This window comes from Penicillium canescens (assembly GCF_028828765.1).
Source record: "Penicillium canescens strain IBT 15451 chromosome Unknown utg000007l_segment0_segment0, whole genome shotgun sequence".
Classification (NCBI taxonomy): Eukaryota; Fungi; Ascomycota; class Eurotiomycetes; order Eurotiales; family Aspergillaceae; genus Penicillium; species Penicillium canescens.
The window spans coordinates 481313-500531 of record NW_026703969.1 but is presented as its reverse complement, the minus strand read 5'-3'; the positions used below and the strand labels follow the sequence as shown (position 1 = coordinate 500531).

The window sequence follows — 19219 nt, the reverse complement described above, 5'->3', positions numbered from 1 at the left end:
TTGTGAAGGAGTAATATCGGACAAATAAAATGGCAAAATTGTCATCCAATATTTGCTTCACAACGGTGCCTTCTTTCTCATTACGGTACCTCTTTCCGTTCCCCATAGGCCGTCCTAATGATACAGGCTGCGGTGCTGTTGGTGCCTAGCTCAATTCAGGGAGATCAATACTCTGCTGCCTGTCCTCGAAACAGAATTGCAGAAGCCCTACGATTTCCCTAGTCGGTCTTTGGATAGTTTGACTTGCCAGGAAATCCACGAGAGACACGGGTCCTAAAGTGATTTGCAAGGTCAAATGCACTTTGAAACAGTAAGCTTGGGGTAATGGTCCACCTTGCCTCCGCACCATACACTGGTATAGACAGGTACGAGCACAATGCACAAGTTGTACATGTCTCTGATTCCGAAAGAGAGGCCCACATGAAGAGGGAACGAGGGATCCGTGGAGAGTCGAGAGTCGAGAGTCGAGAGTCGTGAGTGGGAGTGGGAGTGGAAAGGAAACCAACTATGGGCTCACTAAAAGACAAGCATTGCAAGTTGGAGCCGCAAAGTCGCATGGGAGATTGCCCCAAGGGTCTCAGATGTATTTCCTTACTCCACTGGCTAAAAATAGTTTCCCTTTTCTCGTCTTTCTCTGTTTCGCATTCCGCATTCCTTTTCCCCTTTGCGTTCCTTTCAACTTCGCGACTCCAAAATTATCATGACATGAGTTCGCCATGTCCGTCTTTGCCTATTTACCGCCATTGCCACCATTTCTGTTCTCTGCGCTTGTTGTAAGTGGATTCGCCTCGAAGGCTTTGCACATTGCGTTACACATTCGCTCGTTACCGTTCCTCTATTTCGTTCTCTACTCGCCAACCCTCATTTTACAAGATGTGCTGGTTATAACATGTGTGCGGTTATTGTTGCGCTTCCACGCGCCGGAAGGCTGCTGGCAATGGTTATCCACCGCCGTAGGTGGGGGTCTATCGTATGTTTACCCCGGATGCGAAAGACGAAGCCACCAAGAATGTTGGCTCTCGGCACTTGAACATGGACTAACAACACACTAGCCTAATAACATGGGGTGCCTCGTCGATTCAGTTCGGATTCTTCCTACAAACCGGTGCCGAGGTGGCTTGGGCAGCTAGTGGGAGCTTCCTCAGCGACCCAGCCGCCATGAAGATCCTACTTAGTGGTATCTCGACTGTGTCTGCTGCAGCAACGGTCCTCGGACTAGTGGGATGGTTGGTTCATTCGCCCGTGTACAACCTCACCGGCCTTGGATTGCAGGCAATCCGAGACCTGTGTATGGGAGGATACAAAGCACGGTATACATTGATTGCCCCTAGCAAGTCGTGCATGGCCTCGTTTGACCTCCGATCATTCCGTCGCATCATTCCCGCCATCGCCATCTGTGTCTCGCTCACTTTCTTGGAAATCACTCGCCCAGAGATCCCGTACGACCATCTCTCCGGGGCTCTCCCACTGACACTGCTCGAGGCGTCCACGAAAAAGTCCGCAACGGTAGAAGGTTGTCGTGAGCCCGGGGTGCCTTTTCCTCTGATGACTGTGGATGCTAGCGGCAATTCTCACCCTCTATACCAGCCCGATCCGTCTGTGGAACAATGGTCACGGGCTTCTTGGCTTCCGGAAAACCCACCCCAGGGATTTAGTCGATGGGATATGAGTCCCCGAGACCGCGCAGTGAAGAATAACTCTTACTCTTATGTTTGTGGTGGTGTTGAAGGCGGATTCTATAACCCCAAGAATGACCCCATCAAGGTTAGGAACTTGGGCGGCGAAATCTATGAACCCTTGAAGAAGGCTTTCAAGGAACACTCAGTTCAGGTTAACCATGTGGTACTATTAACTCTTGAGAGTGGCCGAAAGGAGATGTTCCCTACACAGCAGGGCACTCCGTTCTTTGATAACCTTCTCGTCTCTCATAAAAAGAAGGATATGGAGGAGGCGATTGACCGTCTAGTGACGATGACTCCCGTTGCCCAACAGTTGACCGGCGAATACGCAACCGACAGCAAGGGAAACCGCGCCAATCTGACACATTCACCATGGAAGACACCAACGGAAGAAGGAATGGGCGGTCTCAACGTTCGCGGGGCTATGACAGGCAGCTCGTTGACTTTCAAGAGTATTCTAGGAAGCCATTGCGGTGTCAACCCGTTGCCAGTGGATCTTTTGGAGGAGGCAGCGCTAGAAATCTATCAGCCATGCTTACCGCAAATTTTCGAATTGTTCAACGAAGGCAAACCGAAATCGGATACCAGGGATACCTCCAAATCAGAGGCTTTGAAGAACCCGTGGAAGCCTGTCTTCATGCAGTCTATTACCGACAGTTACGACCGCCAGAATCTCCTCAACGAGAACATGGGCTTCAAGCACAAGGTCGTCAAGAGCACCTTGGAATCGTCTCACGCAAAGTACCACGCCTCTGGCAAGGAAATCAACTACTTCGGATATGCCGAGACTGAACTTCGACCCTATGTGTGGGATCTCTTCGAGGAGGCTGCAAACAACAAGACCCGCATGTTCCTTTCTCACGTCACCAGTACAACACATCACCCTTGGAGCACGCTGGAAGATTTCACGAAACAATCGTACATGGGTGACCAAGGAAGCATCAACCACGATCTGATGAACAACTACCTGAATGCCGCACGATTCGTTGATATCTGGCTGGGCGACATTATGAACATGCTCGACCAGACTGGCATCGCCAACGAGACTCTGGTAGTCGTCGTCGGAGACCACGGCCAAGCTTTCGGTGAGGACAACAACGACATGACCGGAACCTATGAAAATGGTCATATCAGCAACTTCCGCGTGCCTCTTGTCTTCCACCACCCGCAGATGCCACGAGTGGACATTACCGCCAACGCAACCGCGCTCACCATTGTTCCCACCATCCTGGACCTCCTCGTCCAGTCCAACTCCCTGGATGAGCGTGACTCCGAAATCGCCTCTGCGCTCCTCCCCGAGTACCAGGGCCAGTCTATGCTCCGTCCTTTCCTCGCCTTTATCGAGGAGCCATCCCACAAGGGTCATGCTGACCATCGTCGACCCCCACCCCCACCCTCACCCTCACCGAAAGCCGAGCCCGAGCCGTCCCAGTTCGAGGCCCGGTCTCATCCTGATGGCCCTGCCAAGCGATCCGTCTGGAACATGGGCCTTATCAATGCCGGTGGCTCGATGCTCTCCGTCACGACTGCCAGTGTTCCCTACCGTCTTGTCCTCCCTCTCAAAGAAGGCTTTGAATACTCCTTTACCCACCTGGGCGAAGATCCCAACGAGAATCATCCCATCAAGGCCTGGACCCTCAAAACTCTCATTGAAGAGGTCACCCCGAAACACGGCGAGGAGTCCGCTGCCTGGCTTTCGGATGCCGAGCAAGTCGGAAAGTGGTGGGTCACTGAGCAGAAACGTATCTGGGGATACCGCGAGGCCTAATTACACGTATGAAAACTAAAACCCTCCGATCTCTTTGTTGCCCTTTTGCGCAATACGATATTCACTTGGCCATTGCTCGATTTCGGGGGCCAGTTTTACCTGGAGCCGGTGTTCTTGGAGTTCCCTTTGTGTCTCGAACCAGCGTCTATGAAAACCTAGCTTCACATCTGGGGTTCCGACTCGCCGATCCTTTTACCAGTGGACGGAGCTGGTTAGCCAATTGAGCAGATGCTGCGGCTATGCTCCGGAGTCTTGAGTATGGCCAAAAGATGCGGTCGGCGCAGAAGGCTCGTAAGTTTTCCTCAGCGTTTTTCGTCGGCTAGCTCCATTTCATGGTAGGCTGAATTCAGCGAATGGGCGCTAAAGAGATACCGAACGGAGCTGGCAGAAAGAAACCTGTTTTTTTGGACCGTTTATGAAAACGATGAAGACGAGACCTATTCGAGGCAGCGAATGTTTGCACTTTTGAAGTTCATGTTGATGAAAGTAACTAAGGGAAAGCTCCATGGGTTCTTTCATGAATCAGGCGGCGAAACGTATCAGACACGATATCGGCAGCAATCGGTGAGGATCAAAAAATGCACATAAGCCGCTGACCACGCATCGCGTCTCAGACTCTCAAATCCCTCGCACGCCACGCTAGATGTGACGCTAGGAAACAGTGTGTGTATATAGAGCGGTTAGTTTTGAGCGATCTGATGGGGAAGGACCGAGGGGTATGAAGGCGGGCACCTCGGCTTCAGCACTTCTGTCTTCTCTCCAGTCTCAGTATTCGCTGCGGAATGCACACTTTTCTGAAGGATATGCTCTTGTCACACTAGATCTGAAATGATTGAATCGGTTAGTGGGAACAATATGGTGACACAGTGGACGAGAAAAACCATGTCTAGCGCTGTTGGTCGGCTATTCGGCTATCTATTCTTTGAGCAGTAGGCGGTGGTAGCGTCGTGAGGCGTGGACACGACACATGGTTCATGAGTGGGGCTTGAATGAGGGAAAGTAGTGATCAAAGATGGAGAGGAGTATTCTTGATGCTTGTGGCCCACCATACTGTAACAGTGGAGGCCTCTCAGCAAGTAGCATACATCCCTTTGAAGTTCAAACGGCACGCCAACCCAGTAACCCTTTCACGACAAGGTCGCTATTCTCCATTGCTGTATCCTCTTGCAACGCCTGTGCCAGCTTCTTTTCGATCTGGCTTGCTGTCTTAAGGAGCAAGGAACTCATGGCGTCGTCAAGAAACTGCCTCGCGCCACCAATGAGATGCCTTTGGAATGTGCCATCGGCCGGATTGACCTCGACAACAATACACCTTATATAAGGAGTGTTTTCTCCAGTGCGACGGGAGAAAATGTAAACAACTCCCGTGATAACTTGAAAGGTCTTATCGGAGCCAAGGAGGAACTCCACGTTTTCTATTCTGTTAGTATACAGGGCCAAAGGAGAAGCGGGTAACCTTGCGTAAAGTTGGTCTTACCTAAGATTTGTGCACGAAGCGCCGCCATGGTGATATTAAAAAAATCGCAGAAATGGTGCCTGTTTTGTCCAGAGGTGGACACAAAATCTGTCTGATGGGAAGGGGAAATTGAGTTTCCAGAGAAGGCTTCGCTGCATGATAGGATTCAAAAGTTGGCCAGCGCCCCTCTCTGCCCACCAATCCCCGAACACGTTGAACAACGAGCAGGTTTAAGGAAAGCTTATATACGAATTATTCTTCAAAGAGGAGCAACCATTTGTTCTCGGAATGGGAGAGAGGGGTGGTTTACTGCTAAAATATGGTGAAAGTGACAAATCAGTTTAAGAATAATCAGCGTTTCTTATTAATCTCCAAATAAATGATATAAGTGCCATTATATGTCTTGCTGCTGCGGTCGAATGTAGTAAGACTGTCATCCGTTCAAAGTATAGAGCTTTTGATCATCAAAATGACCGTTGGATGAACGAACTCTGGCTATCCATTTCAGGCTTTAGCTGTGCATCAATGTTAATACAGTACAGATGGATTAAGAGAGCAAGATAACCTGTTGAGGCCACCAACAATCAAGCTGATGGAACTACCAGCAAAACGTGTTCACATTTGCTTGTGCAAGTCTAAAGACACTAGATGAGAGAATGGTAAGAGTTTCCAGACTTGTCTAATCCATGTACGTCTCTGCCACTCCTACGTCATTCCTCCGTTTAATGGTGCGGCAGTCCTTTCAGCAGCAAGCCTCTTGCTTTAATATCCTGTTGTTATTACCTTGGCTGGCAAATTAGCATCGTGGTAAGATTCTACAGCAACCCAAGTCTGGCATTACGAGATGAGGTTGTTAGCGTACGCGAGGCCCAGTGATCCTCTATCGTCTGCACTCGGGCAAGATTGTCCAACAAACGAATAGTGCATTATTACCATCCCAACGTTCGAACAAGCTGGGATGAATCTTACTTTCTATTCCGATATTAACAGAGGTTTTGACTAGTACAGGAACATGGGTTATAGGTGGCTGCCGCTGACAAATGTTTGTCTTGGGGACGTAACTTTGTGTAAGAAAAAGGGATAAGAATGCATAGACTCCTTTAGCAACGAAGAATCACAGCCTTCAGAAACACAACAGGCAAACTATGGACGAAACCTAAGTTGGGAAGGTGCTGGAAGATTCCCCCGTAGACACCACACTCAGAGAAGCCCAAGCTTTTGCAAAATCCAGGCCCGTTTGGCACCTTTCATGGTTGCCCCATTCTTTTTGAGATATGCTTTGGTAACTGGGAGGCCTTTGCAATCAGGATGCCCGGCGTGTTCCAGCCACGACAATGGTGTTCCGTACATATCGTCGAGAGCATTGACTTGGGCTCCGTTTTCCACCAGAATTCTCGTTGCGTTGTAAGAGCCATACTCAGCAGCCCAGGAAAGAGGGGTACGTTTGTTTTGATCGCGATCGTCAATTGGCGCACCAATATCCAGAAGTCGTAAAAGAAGCTCAGTACAGTCCCCCATAGCGGCGTAATGAATCAGAGATCTCTTGAAAGGGCCCCTTGGGTTGCATATGCCCCGGGATTGGACCGACTTCTGAGTTGCTTCGAGGAAAGCCATGATGTTCTCGTCCAGCGCATTCATCTGGATATTTTTGAGGCGCTTGAATTCACCATCCATGGTTGTGGTGGATTGAGAGGACATGGTCTTTAGACACTTCGAAAAAGCCAAAGGTCAGGGTCGCGAGAGCCCGTGACCAAGCTGGGGGATCATAGGCTATATAGTAATGGTGGGAGAGGATGTCCCATGTCTCCCAAAGTATAAAATATGAATATGCTTTCTGCTATCCATGTGCTTTTCGGCGGGTTCTATTTCATTTTAGTGATGCAGGATGCTACTTGGAAGCACAGGAGTAAGGTTCAAGGGCATTCTGTTTTATCAGTGCGTGTTTCATGGCCTCGGCAAATTGCGGCTGCCGGCCACAACATACAGTATGCAGCGGACTGTTGGGTTGAAGAGACGAAAAGGCTAACAAAAAGCCAGAGGCAACTCACCCGCACCGTGTTGTAGTACCTCAGAAACATGAATTGGATCGTTCAACACAGCGTGTTGTGGGGACCAAGGCTGGGCCTACTTCCGGAACAAGACCGCCGACCACACACGCGGCCTGATACGCCTCGTAATTGGATACATGGGTCCTCGGTTATGAATAGCATAGCTCTATCAGAATGGACAAAGACCAAGGTCGAAATCTATGGTTGTGCATTTCGCGCCCCGCGTTATCGTAGTCGCGGCACATCACTTCGAAAATGGCCTGCTACGCCACAAGTGTCCAAGTGCATATCCAGTCCTCACTTCTTCAGCCACGACGACACGCCATAAAGCTGTAACAAGCCATTTTCCTTCGGCCGGGTTGTGAGGTGTAATCTGGTGAGATGTTGAAAGGAAGTACCTCAGAACTCCGGAGCTCATCAGTTCTGAAAAGGTCGCCCGCATGTTCTAGCCCTAGATACGTCAAGGGTTATTGGGCAAGCATCAAGTTGTCTTAGCTGGCCTAAACTGATCTAACCGATTCCTGACCGCATAGTGAGCCTCAATAACCGACCATACTTGCCAAAGTGTTAATCTCCCATGCACCTCAACTTTGGTCAGCCGACTGACATTTTTAATTCAATATGTTCCCCCTACAGGCAATCTGAAGGCTCTCAGAAATCTCGGTAATTCTATAAAAGCCTCTGTCATCCTTCCTCGTTTTGCTCGACTACACACAACGCCAAATCAATCGGTTAAGAAATACAGGACACGAGACGCAACACACGATATTTTCGAATTTTAAGCTCCTGTAATTCGTCTAAGACAAGGAAAATGCGTTTCTCCATCGTTATGATTCTCGCCAGTGCCTATGCAAGCGGATCTCTCGGCGGCACCCTTGAGATCATTGATATTGATGGTCAATGCGCGATATGGTCCTATGACAACCATGGCTGCACGGGATCTTCAGCATTCTTTGGCCAGCTTGAGGGAGAAAAATGCTCAAGTAAGTGGACTTCTGGCATAAGAGTCAGCAAAAAGAGTTACTAATAAACTCGCAGCGGTGAACGAAGTCGGAGACCGTACCCATCGCTACCCTGTGCACGGGGTGGAGGCTTGTGGCACGGAAGACAATTCGTCAGCTGCATGGATTCAGGTGAAGGATACGGGGGTGGTCACCTTCTCCAATCACCAGGGAGAAATGTCGTCATGTACATTAGACAACGGACTCAAGCATGGCAGCCGATGTATTGCTTCTGACTCGGGATCTTCCACCAAGGCTTCCTCCGCTTTGACGACACCGAGGTCTTCGTCATCAGTGTCGGGGTCATCCTTGACTACCTCCCAGACCGGACCTTCTTCTGATTGTTCCGCGGATTGAGGAAATATGAAGAACAAGTGCAACTCTCGGGATGTACCAAACATACCCTTCACTACTTTGCAGGTGCATGGAATTTTTGGCTTTCTATTAGTTATGTTTTTCAATGTCTGGTTTCATTTCCTTTTTGAACATTATATGTATTGAGGCCACATAAGAAAAAGAAGAGGACAGAAATGCAATTGAGCCAAGTGGAACGGGTGTTCTGATGGACTCATGCTGATTCGTAAGTTGTGATTCGATTCTGCATAAAGTTCTATGATTTCAGTCGGGGAGTAGTAATAGCCTGTATTGTAGCTATGCTTTATTTCCCAATTTGGGCGCTTCTCTTGAAGACTTCCATCGATATGATAGTATTCGAGACCTTGTCCCAATCCGACGAAAAGCAAATAAGGGACTTCCCATTTTCGGAAGACTGGGCCATAGTGATTGAATACGCCCTTTGATGTTACGGGTTAGTTTGTGCGTTATATTGTCGTCCCAGGGATTGAACATACATATAATATGACACTTCTTGAGTTTTCCGACGGTCTTCGAGCTCGACGACAAACAGCTCGCCGATCATGGGAGCACGGGTAATGCAAATACCAATGGCAGGCTCAAGGGGTATTTTATTACCCTAGGAATCTGCTAGAATCCAGTTCCGAATTCGGATAATTTGCTCCGAGTGTCTGCCTGCTTGTCCTAGCGCATTTTTTTGTCTTTCGATATTCTTTGTTATCATTTGGACCGAGAAATCTCATACAACGGATCGCCCTGTTGGGACTTAGGAGTAAAAAGCTATGTCGATGTAGCAACCGTGCTTGAGATTGCAAGTTGGTGTTTGGTTGTATGCAACTCCCTGCAGTGGTGTTCGACTTCTCACCCACACGTAAAGTGGTGCTCTAACAGGCGTCGTCCCATTGGAGTTCTGCCTCTCGAATGAAGCGAAAATTATTCTCTCTAGGGGTACTTTGGTCTAAAATCATTTTTATATGGCCTTCAACGCCGGAACTTAGATAAAACTTTCCTTGTTTTATGCACACTTTCTGTCTCGGTCCGTATAACCAGCAACTAGATATCCATAGCGGTATCCAGATACAAACATGCACATTTTCTTCATCACCATTAAGAAACAGGTCACGCCCCTGTAGATGGTTTCATTGGTGCTAGGAACGTATCTCTTGACCCTGGGAGCTCTCTTGCTCCCGGAAGCCTCTGAGACGTTTCTGGGAGCAAAGAAACATCCTCTAGGAGCCACGTAGCCCCCAGGAAACCCGATGTAGCTTCTGGGGTCTGGTATGCCCACCTCGGGGAATCAAAGCCGCGTTCCTGTTGACGATTTGCTTGATTCCTGGAGCGATGATATTGGCCTTCTAGGAGTGACGAATGACGCAGGATTTTGCGCAGGTCCGGTGAAGGTGTTTTGTGAGGGCTTTCGACGATCTCGGAGGGCAAGAGAGTGACTCTAGGGCCCTAAAGTAAGCTCCCAGGGGCTCCACAGCTCCCAGATCTGGTCGATGTATTCCCAGAGCTAGTTTCGTGTTCAGTCAGGAACGTAAAGTGAAGATCCCAGGGCTAGATCTCATTTTCCTAGAAATAGAAATAGCACCAGGATCTCAAGAGTATTTCCTAGGGGATAGACAGCTCCTAGAAATTCTTTTGAGGTTCCCAGGGCCAACATATTGGTTCCCAGAGTTAGTTAACAGGCACGAGAGTTTGTCAATCTCTTGCCTCTGGCTTTTCTGCCAATAATCCCCGCCTTTCACGCGACACGGCTCCACTGAGATGAATCCTCTGTTTCTTTGGTCATCGCCGTTAGGTATCATGAAAACAGAACATTTATCTACCACTACAGTTTCGAGCTCAGACATTTTCGGAATCACCGAAGCAGTCAATAGCTACCGGCTATGGTATATTGGTGTCCAGCACTCACGAGATGAAACGGTCGCGTTGTACGACCATCGATATTTCATTTCTTGCTAATTTGCTTCAAAATTGTATATCACGGCTATAACGGCTGTAACCTGTGATCACCTACGCTGAGTGGAATTGAGTCGTGCCGATCGGCGAAGCGGTGCAGCGGTGGAAGGTTGTCGCGGTAGATAAATTCCTGCTAGTCTGGCTGAGCGACGGGGCCCACCATCGGGAGATGATTCACTTGCTGCGAGGACGGAATGTGTTTCGGCATCCGATGAGGTGATTGGTAAAGGGCGAATCAAGGCATCTAGGGCACCTTCGTTTCGGCTGCGGTCATCAGTATCTTGGTCGTCTCAGAAATAAGGTCATCCACACTTACCACACACAGCATGACGTGCCAAACCCTGTATCTCGCTTTTCCAACCATTCTTCGGCGCACGACAGATGACAGAGCGATGTGCACTGACCGCAGTGTAAGATTACGCTCTCGTCCGCATGGTCTTCATCCTCGGTCTGGCAGAACACACAGTAGATGCTGTCGACGTGGATGCTGTCGACCGTTTGGCTCGGCCTGAGACTCTGCAGCGTCAAGTCTTGGACACCCACCCGGATATTAGTTGCCGATGAGAGGATGGCTGGTCGGGTCGGCGAAACGCGCCATGGAACACTGTTCGTCCGCAGCATTGCAGAAGTCACAAATGGATTGAATGGCTGCACTGGCTCGGGGTTGGTTGAAAGCCGCACCGGCGGGTTTTGTCTGAGCCTGTGAGGAGGTGACGGGCCAGTGTTGTCTGATGCAGGGCGTCGCCTGGAGGCTGACGATGTCTGACGCTGGCCTGAATGTACAACAACTGATGGAGAAGCCATTCTGGAGCCATGTGGTACTCGCGCCTGGTTGCGGACGGCGGCTTCATACCACTGCTGACCCAGTTGGTCGGCCTGCCGTTGCCGGTGCCATCTCGCGCAGAGGAAGTCTCTGGCAACATCACAGAGCTTGGATTGCAACGTTGACAAGTCAAACGGGTCTCTGGCGAGAGTGGTCAACTTTTGATGGCCGATCTTGGTGTCTTCAACTTTGATCGAGTTCTTGCATGGCTCGCCTTTTTTCGTCATCCCGCAACAGGAGCCAGGACCGCCATTGGGGCTGACCTCTATCTCACAAACAAGAAACGGATTCCAAGGCAGCATGGTAGTTATTGAGGTGGTCGTCAAAGGCAGAAAATGCTTCGGATTGTGGTGGTGTTGGGCAATCACTGCGGCGTTCCTTCGCCAGCTTTATATGCCATCGCGTGGGCTCCTTACCTACATGGCTGCGTGGCTGGCATGGAACACTTCCTTGAAACAGTCGGTACGTCGAGGAATGCATTCGGGTACAGTATGCGCCGTATACAGCCGATCAGTGGCCTGCGTGAAGGGATATCATTCCAGACCACTGCTGCAATCAGCTGCACTTGTGGTTGTAGACCGCCGTGACCATGCATTGGCGAACAGACTATCTACTGCGGTTAGCCGCAAAGTCGACAAATGCTGGGTGAAATTATGGGTTGCCTATGTAATTTAGAAGATTTAGAAGTGCGTGATAGGTTGTGGTTTATTCTTATGGCGCTAGATGCAAGATGTGGGTACGTAGAGATAGATTCGTTTCCCAGGCCATCGACACACTACCAGGAACAGTTTTGGCGTTCCCAGGAGCTAGACTCCAGAGATTCTACAACTCCGCCTGAGCATTGTTGTCAACTCCTTGTGATTGCTACGCACCTCTCAGCGGACTGACAGACTACACTCCTAGCTGACCATGGAATTTGGCTGAGGTGAGTATATAAAGGCCTCCCATATCCTACTTTCACAACTCTCACCTCACCCCTATCTACATTTCGTTAGCTCAATCCGCTGTCCCATCATGGTCTGTTCAATTCGTTCTTACGGAGTTTACCGATAAGCTAATACAATACAGCCAAACATCAGAGACCTGCCCAACGAGCTTTTGCTGTGGATTGTGTCGTATTTGGACGGTGGTGCATTATTTGCCCTCGCAAAATCATGCAAAGACTTTGATTTTAAACTGCAGCCTAGTATCTGGAAATACAATATCAAATTTCAGAACAGCAATCTGTTGCACCTGGCCGTCAAATACAACAACGTTGGTCTTGCGGAGGCTTTGCTCCAGCACAACGCCAACATCAATGCATTTTACCGAGGCAAAACTCCTTTAATGAGGGCGCTCAAATACTCTTCCGCTGCTGTGCGGGACCTCTTGCTCAGTCGTGGAGACCTACACATCAACATTCAAAATCAAGCGCGGGAGAGCGCCCTGTGGTATGCCATCCACTACGGAACTTTTTCCACCGTCAAGCGCGTTCTAGAACAACCCAACGTCCAGGTGGACATCAAGCACAAACACGGCCGAACGGCGCTCCACCTAGCAGTCTTCGCAGGCCGAATAGGGCTCGTGCATCTGCTACTTTCTAGAGGCAGCGACCCTGATCTACAGGATGATTCGGGCCACTCGCCATGGGACTGGGCATGTCGCTTCAATAGACCCGTGATGGAAATGATTTTTTCAAAGGATCCGATGGCCGAGGTGTTTCTTGGTACCCAATCATCACAGGAGGCTGAGCTACCTCTTCACCATGCAGTATCCTATGGGTCGGTAGATGTTGTCAAACGGCTTCTCGGACAAAAGGGCCTGAATTTGGACATCCAGAACCGGAATGGCTATACGCCGCTCCATCTCGCCATTCAAAGCGATCGCCTAGAAATGGTCAATTTGCTCCTAAGTCACCCCCGTGCCAACGTGAACTGCAAAGACAAAAATGGCAATACGCCACTTTGGCTGTCGACTTACTCGTCATGCGACGAGATAACCGAAAGGCTGTTGGCCGAGAAAGACATCTACGTCAATTTTGTTGGAGGCCGCGGGAGTTTCGAGACGCTGTCTACATCTCACCACGCCGCGGCCAGGTTGGATACCGTGCTCCTACGACGGCTGCTTGCGGTGCCAGGGATCAGTCTGAATCTCTGTGTTGGAGGCCACTCTCCATTCTCCGTGGCCGCATATCACGGACGCATGAACACGGTTGCTTGTCTGTTAAGTGTGCAGGGTGTGGAGATCAATGGAATGGATGTAATAGATCCGCCCATTTGTCGAGCGGTTGCACATGGCCATCTCGATGTGGTAAGACTCTTGGTGCAGCAAGACGCACGTCTTAACATCAATGAAAGCACGATCGCAACTCACGACACTGCTCTCTGCATTGCCGCCGTTTGTGGTGAATTGGAGATGGTTCAGGCACTACTAAGCCATAATCGGATTGATGTGAACCTCAGGAATCAATGTTCTGAGGATCCATTGATGTTGGCGGTCAGGGGCGGGCATTCCTCGATTGTTAATGCACTTGTGGTCAATCCGAGACTGACATACTTCAGTTTGGCAAAATCCCTGCATCTAACAAGGAACGATTGCATCCAGAGGGCCATTCGAAGCAGAATGGAAGATGCCAACACTCCGCAAAGATTGCTGAAGCGGTCTCCGGGGAGAAGGTTTGGTGGTCTGGAAGAGCTGGCGACATCTACTTCGGGTAGCTGTCGTGATGCAATGCGGGACGGCCGAGTTAATCGACACTTTCTCCGCTAGCTACACTGCCCACATTGTCACTGGATCCGTAGTTTCTTGTTTATAATATATTGGGGTAATAAAAGCGATACTAGAACATGCGGGATTATTCGCAGAACATTCCACGAAGGCTATGCTATTCCAGATGTAAGCTACTTTCCATGCGGTAATTCTCTCTCAATTACAATGTTGTCATATTATTGCCAATTTGGAAAAGTAAGACCTACGACAATCATGAATACATATGCAACCCTTCACCCTTCTCTTGCGTTGTCCAAGAACCCTGGTACATGTAGATTGAGTCTGGACGGGTGGTTCCAGTCATCGAGTACGCGAGTCAGTCGACCCCGAGATGATTCCAGTGCCTGCTCGAAAAAGCGCAGCCGAGACAGCTGCTTGTCGTGGCGCAGCTGAAGTCCGTCCCTTTCTTGAGTCAGGTGTGTGCTAGCTTCCTTCAAGATCTGATTGCTCTGCTCTAGGTTCTGGCCATCGATGTGTTTGGACACGCACGACTCCCATAGGCGTCGATAGAGTCCGACAATTCGACCTGCTGGAAAGGCAAACTTGGGATCGTCGCGTTCGAGGTCTGCTAGCACCTTCAAAATAGGTTGAAAGGGCTCGGTCGCCAAGGTATGTCTTGTTTCTGCTTCCTGTTGCGAGGGAGAGAGCTGCGACGGTCAGCAAGTGCATTGGAAGCTGAGCCGCCATACTTACCAGTGGAGGGACATGATCAGAAGCCTCCTGCGAATTCTCTTTTTCAGAAACGATTGGCAATGCACTGGGCTGTTGTTCTCCTTCTTTTTCCTGGTCTGGCGTGCTGTTAAGGGCATCCATCTTGATCGCAAGGGAAAGTCGAATATCTGGGCAATAGCATGTCCACTAATTCTTGGAGGCTTTTATAGACTAGAAGACATCGGCGGCTAGATACTCAGTCTCATTTTCACCATGAAAGTCAATCAGCGTAGTCAGCATTTCAATCTCAGCACTCTGTTAGCAGTCCGTTTAATGATGGTGCTGGTGATCAGTCTCGTGGTGTTGGTGGTTGGTGAATGTGCCTCATATTAGTGGCTTCCGGTGATGAACGGACCGGAGATATATATTCAATCACAACGCATTTTCCACATTCGTTTGAGAGCTCAGAAATTCCAAAAGTAAATAGAGTAAAACCTAGAGGATTGAAAAAGAAAATCGGAAAAACAAGGTATCCATCTCAACCATGATCACAAGTTCAAAAGTTGACTCTCGTCAATAAGGACGGCCAAGCTTCAACGGGTTGACAAGTCGAGTACGTACCCGCGCCCGCGCACGACCGTGGCCTGACGCTTTCCGCAGCCTAGACGAACAGAACCACACACAGCTCAGACAACCAACACTCAAGCGAGGCCAGAAGATTTCCATGTTCCTTAGATGAAAATGTGAGTGCCGTTGGTAAAATCAAAGAACAGCTTCCATTGCCTCAATATTAAGACCGTAGATTCAACGGTGAGCCAACGTTTCTTAACCGACTCACTTTGACTCATTCTCAACAAGACTCTAGCATTTTTTTCCCGGTGGGCATCTAACATGACACCAAAAATTCGGCTGCAAATAGTTGCGGTAGAACGAAGGCATAGGTTGCAACAGACCTCACTTAGGATAGGCATCGTGTCCAGCGTTTGCTACCTAGCAGAGCACGTACGCGACAGGAGCCAAGAAATCTATAAATACGTCTTCTCCCTCCAGCAATTTGTTCTATAATTCTATCGCTTGCTGCGCAAAGTCGAGCAGGCCTTCGGTTCGAGGCACCTGATAAGTTCTTCCGTTTGACCTACTGGACTTTCCACTGTACTGACATCTATACTGTAATTACGTTGTGGACTGATAAGCTAGAAAGGGCATATGAGAATGAGATTCCCATCAGCCCCATGCCAGCCGATCAAAGAAGGAGATTTGGGTTAGCTGGTCAAAGTATGCGAACATCTGTCCACCATAGCAGCGGACCACTGTCCCGCCCCTGAATATATCGATGGGAAAAAGGGATTTCTATTCAGGTATGTAGATTTCAGCGCGACCCTTTCCGAGACTGGACTGACTTCAAAGACGATGCGAAATAACCGGATCTTTGCATTCCATCTAATGCACGCGCAAAGCCACGGAGCCCTTTTCCGTGTCTTCTTTCAGAACATGTGAGTTCTACATGTCTCGCCGATCGACAAGCTAATGATGGACAGGAGACCGTTGACAGCGCCCTAATGTGAGTCCGACCCAGCGGCGCCGTCAGTGCTCCGGGCAAGGTCATGGCTTACACCATTTCTGGCCCTGCCACATCAAACCATGCAGCATGTCCTATGTGAAATACTGCAAATCAAAGGCGCGGGCCAACAACAGGACGCATAAGCTCGAGAACCTTGTTCTCTATGGTAAGGTGAGTGGATATCGCGGCTCTTGATGCGCCGGGTCCGATGATTTGTGCCAAGTCTGTGCCCCAGACACAAACACTACTGACATCTTCATGCCGTTGCAGGAGCAGCCCATCGCCAACCGCGCAAGGTCTCGTGGCGAGTTACCTATTCCCGCCGACTCAGATAAGACCAAGGGGGCGGGCGAGACACCATCGCGTCTTCCCCCTTCTCACCGCCTTTTCACACGACTTTAGTGCCTCAGCCTCTCGCCGCCTATGGGAAGTCTCCCTTTACGACTGTACAATTTCTTGTCATGGGCGGGTTCTCATGCGCCTTTGCCGTGTTGTGAACTTGTCGGTTCATCCAGCGCGACTTCTCGAAGCGACAGCCGGAGAGTGTGACGAACCTGGATACAACATGGCATATTGGTGACTGTATCGCAGAACTGATTTGGCAGTGATCTTGTTGGTAAGCAGGTATGATCACGAATCTTGTTGATTATCTGTCTCAAGCATACACTCGGATTTTTCATGAACGGCGTAAAGTACAGCACCTTGTCCAACTGAATCAACACTTGCTGACTCGGGTCTCACCACAGGAAGACGCCGTCAGATTCCCATCACCCGAATGCAAAGCGAGCAAATCTCTTATCTGCTCGACCTCCCCTACACCAATTCCATCTATGCTTTGTTTCTTCCACATGACTACTGGTGGCATCGACGAGTCGCTACCTCGACCTTCTCCTAGTCGATTTAGTCCATCAGATCATGCGTTGGTATGCCTACCTGATGCAGACCCAATGGAGCGCATAGCAGTGTCTGTCTCCCGGCATTTGAACCCTCTCGTAGAATGGCCTACTTGCGGCTTGGATCCCTGGCGTCCAGTGGGTGACCATCGTTGTCCTCAGATGGCATCTAGCGTCTTTCGAGCCTGAAACCCCTAAGAAACCGGGAGACGCCAATGCTTTGTCTAGCTAGAGCCATATTTTCGTACTGGCGAGGTTGTTAGTCGGGACTGCTTGCATGGAGAAGGTGAGGCAAAAGTCACGTCATTTCTAGACGAATAAACTAACAATAACCATTTCAGCTTCAAATCAAGTGGAGAAGACCGGGGACGGCCAAACGAGAGAGAACTCATGACCTGAGAACCACGCCTGATAGAATCCCCCTGATTCCTCTTCCTCTCCGCGTTGCTCAGCTTATCGACATATTCGAGCGAGCGGGAACCACTCGGACATACACGGAGCTGCATGCTATCAGGATTGTTTGTCTCGTCCCCGTTAGACAGGAGCTTGGCGATTTCATTCCTAAGCCTGTGTTTTTCTATCCAAGCCCGAGCACTACGTGCAAAACCCATACACCTTGAATGTCAGAGCAGCTGGAGGTCAGTCAAGTTATCCAGTATCCTTCGTCCATTGAGACCGTCGTCTAACATATCGCAATTGGAGGCGCAAGCAGGTCTTGCCAGCAAATCACCGATTCCTCTACGTCTCTGAGCTCACTGTTCTTTGACCATCTATGATGTATTCCTCCGCGCCCAAGACGATATCTGGCATATCACTGTTCGAGCAATTCACCGTGAAGGTGGGTTTGATGTCTGTAACAGAATCACAAGAGCCCTCAGGTTCTAGGACCTCTGAATATCCTGCACAGCCTATACTGAATTGTCTAGCCCAATAAGCGCTCATGTTATATTTGCTTGGGGAGCAGTTGGAGCGGATGTCTGCTAGGGTCACACGTGGGTTAGAACACCCCTGTACAGATATCACCAGGTCCTGAGCGGTGATCGTGGAGAGTGTCTTTACCGGTTCTGATTCCAGATAGCTCGTTGGACCCCGATCGGAATTTAATCATGCTATATCAGCAGCGGAGCATGATTTATCGCATGTAGTGGGGAATAAGCGTAACAGAAGGTAACGACCGTTTCTTCGTCGCTGTAGTGGACTTCTACGAAAGACTGGTTCAATTTACTGGCGGGATATTATTCACAGAGTTGCGACGGCTCCTACATGTAGAAGGAGCGGATCAGATATTCCAGAGCCAAAGCTACCAATGACATGTTAACCTCGAGAGAAAGAAACTCTCACTCTCGCAATCGCTCTATGATGTAGGCATTCTAGTGTAGAATAGGTTCGAGTGACTAGCAATAGTCATCTCAAGCAATTTCTTTGGCGACGCAAGAAACTGAGCCTATCACATAAGCATCTTGAATTGAACCCATGATCAGATTTTCTAGACACATCGCATGGGTCTACACTTCGTATTTCTGATCTTGAGTGTACAGTATATTGCGTGATCAGAGTTGCACAATTCTTGAATTGGATCATCTCAATTGAGTTGGAGGCCGTAGTCAAGACGTGACCAACAGGGATCAAAATTGCTTTGCAGAATCAAAAAAAAAAAAAGGAATTGAAATTTCTATGATGTGGGTGACATGGCAAGAAACCGCGCTGCCTCCATGAGACGTTGACCACCCCTCCCTTCACCGCCCGACCATTCACAACAGTGATGTTTCGGTACACACATTTCACCACATCGACATCAACACTGAGCAACAACACACCAACACCAACATCAAACATCAACATCAAACATCAACATCAAACATCAACATCAACATCAACATCAACATCAACACATCAACACATCAACGCATCAACGCATCAACGCATCAACGCATCAACGCATCAACACAACAACGCATCAACATATCAACACATCAACACATCAACACATCAATACATCAATACATCAATACATCAACGCGCATCACCACATCAAAACACAACACATCAAAACACAACACATCAAAACACAACACATCAAAACACAACACATCAAAACACAACACATCAAAACACAACACATCAAAACACAACACATCAAAACACAACACATCAACACTCTCACCAATTCTCACCAGCATGTTTGCTCTACGCCTGAATGACGGGTGTCAATTTCACTACGCGAAAGGACTATCGGACCGCAACTATCAGTGCAGAACATTTGGGAACCTCCCCT

General features: G+C 49.1%; 3 protein-coding genes across 3 annotated transcripts; 2 read left to right on the top strand and 1 right to left on the bottom strand.

Annotated features, from left to right (window-relative positions):
* Nucleotides 1-716: 716 nt before the first annotated feature.
* Nucleotides 717-3447, top strand: N7446_010585 (uncharacterized protein; the record flags this gene model as incomplete). The annotated part of the gene is made up of 2 exons (XM_058519328.1): nucleotides 717-970; nucleotides 1053-3447. The coding sequence occupies 2 exons, from the start codon at nucleotides 717-719 to the stop codon at nucleotides 3445-3447; spliced, it is 2649 nt and encodes an 882-aa protein (XP_058368166.1).
* Nucleotides 3448-4545: 1098 nt separating this feature from the next.
* N7446_010584 (uncharacterized protein) lies at nucleotides 4546-4952 on the bottom strand (the record flags this gene model as incomplete). Its single annotated transcript, XM_058519327.1, has 2 exons — nucleotides 4546-4862; nucleotides 4925-4952. 2 exons carry the CDS (start codon nucleotides 4950-4952, stop codon nucleotides 4546-4548), a joined length of 345 nt encoding a protein of 114 aa, XP_058368165.1.
* Nucleotides 4953-7762: 2810 nt separating this feature from the next.
* Nucleotides 7763-8309, top strand: N7446_010583 (uncharacterized protein; the record flags this gene model as incomplete). Its single annotated transcript, XM_058519326.1, has 2 exons — nucleotides 7763-7934; nucleotides 7990-8309. 2 exons carry the CDS (start codon nucleotides 7763-7765, stop codon nucleotides 8307-8309), a joined length of 492 nt encoding a protein of 163 aa, XP_058368164.1.
* Between the last annotated feature and the right edge of the window lie 10910 nt (nucleotides 8310-19219).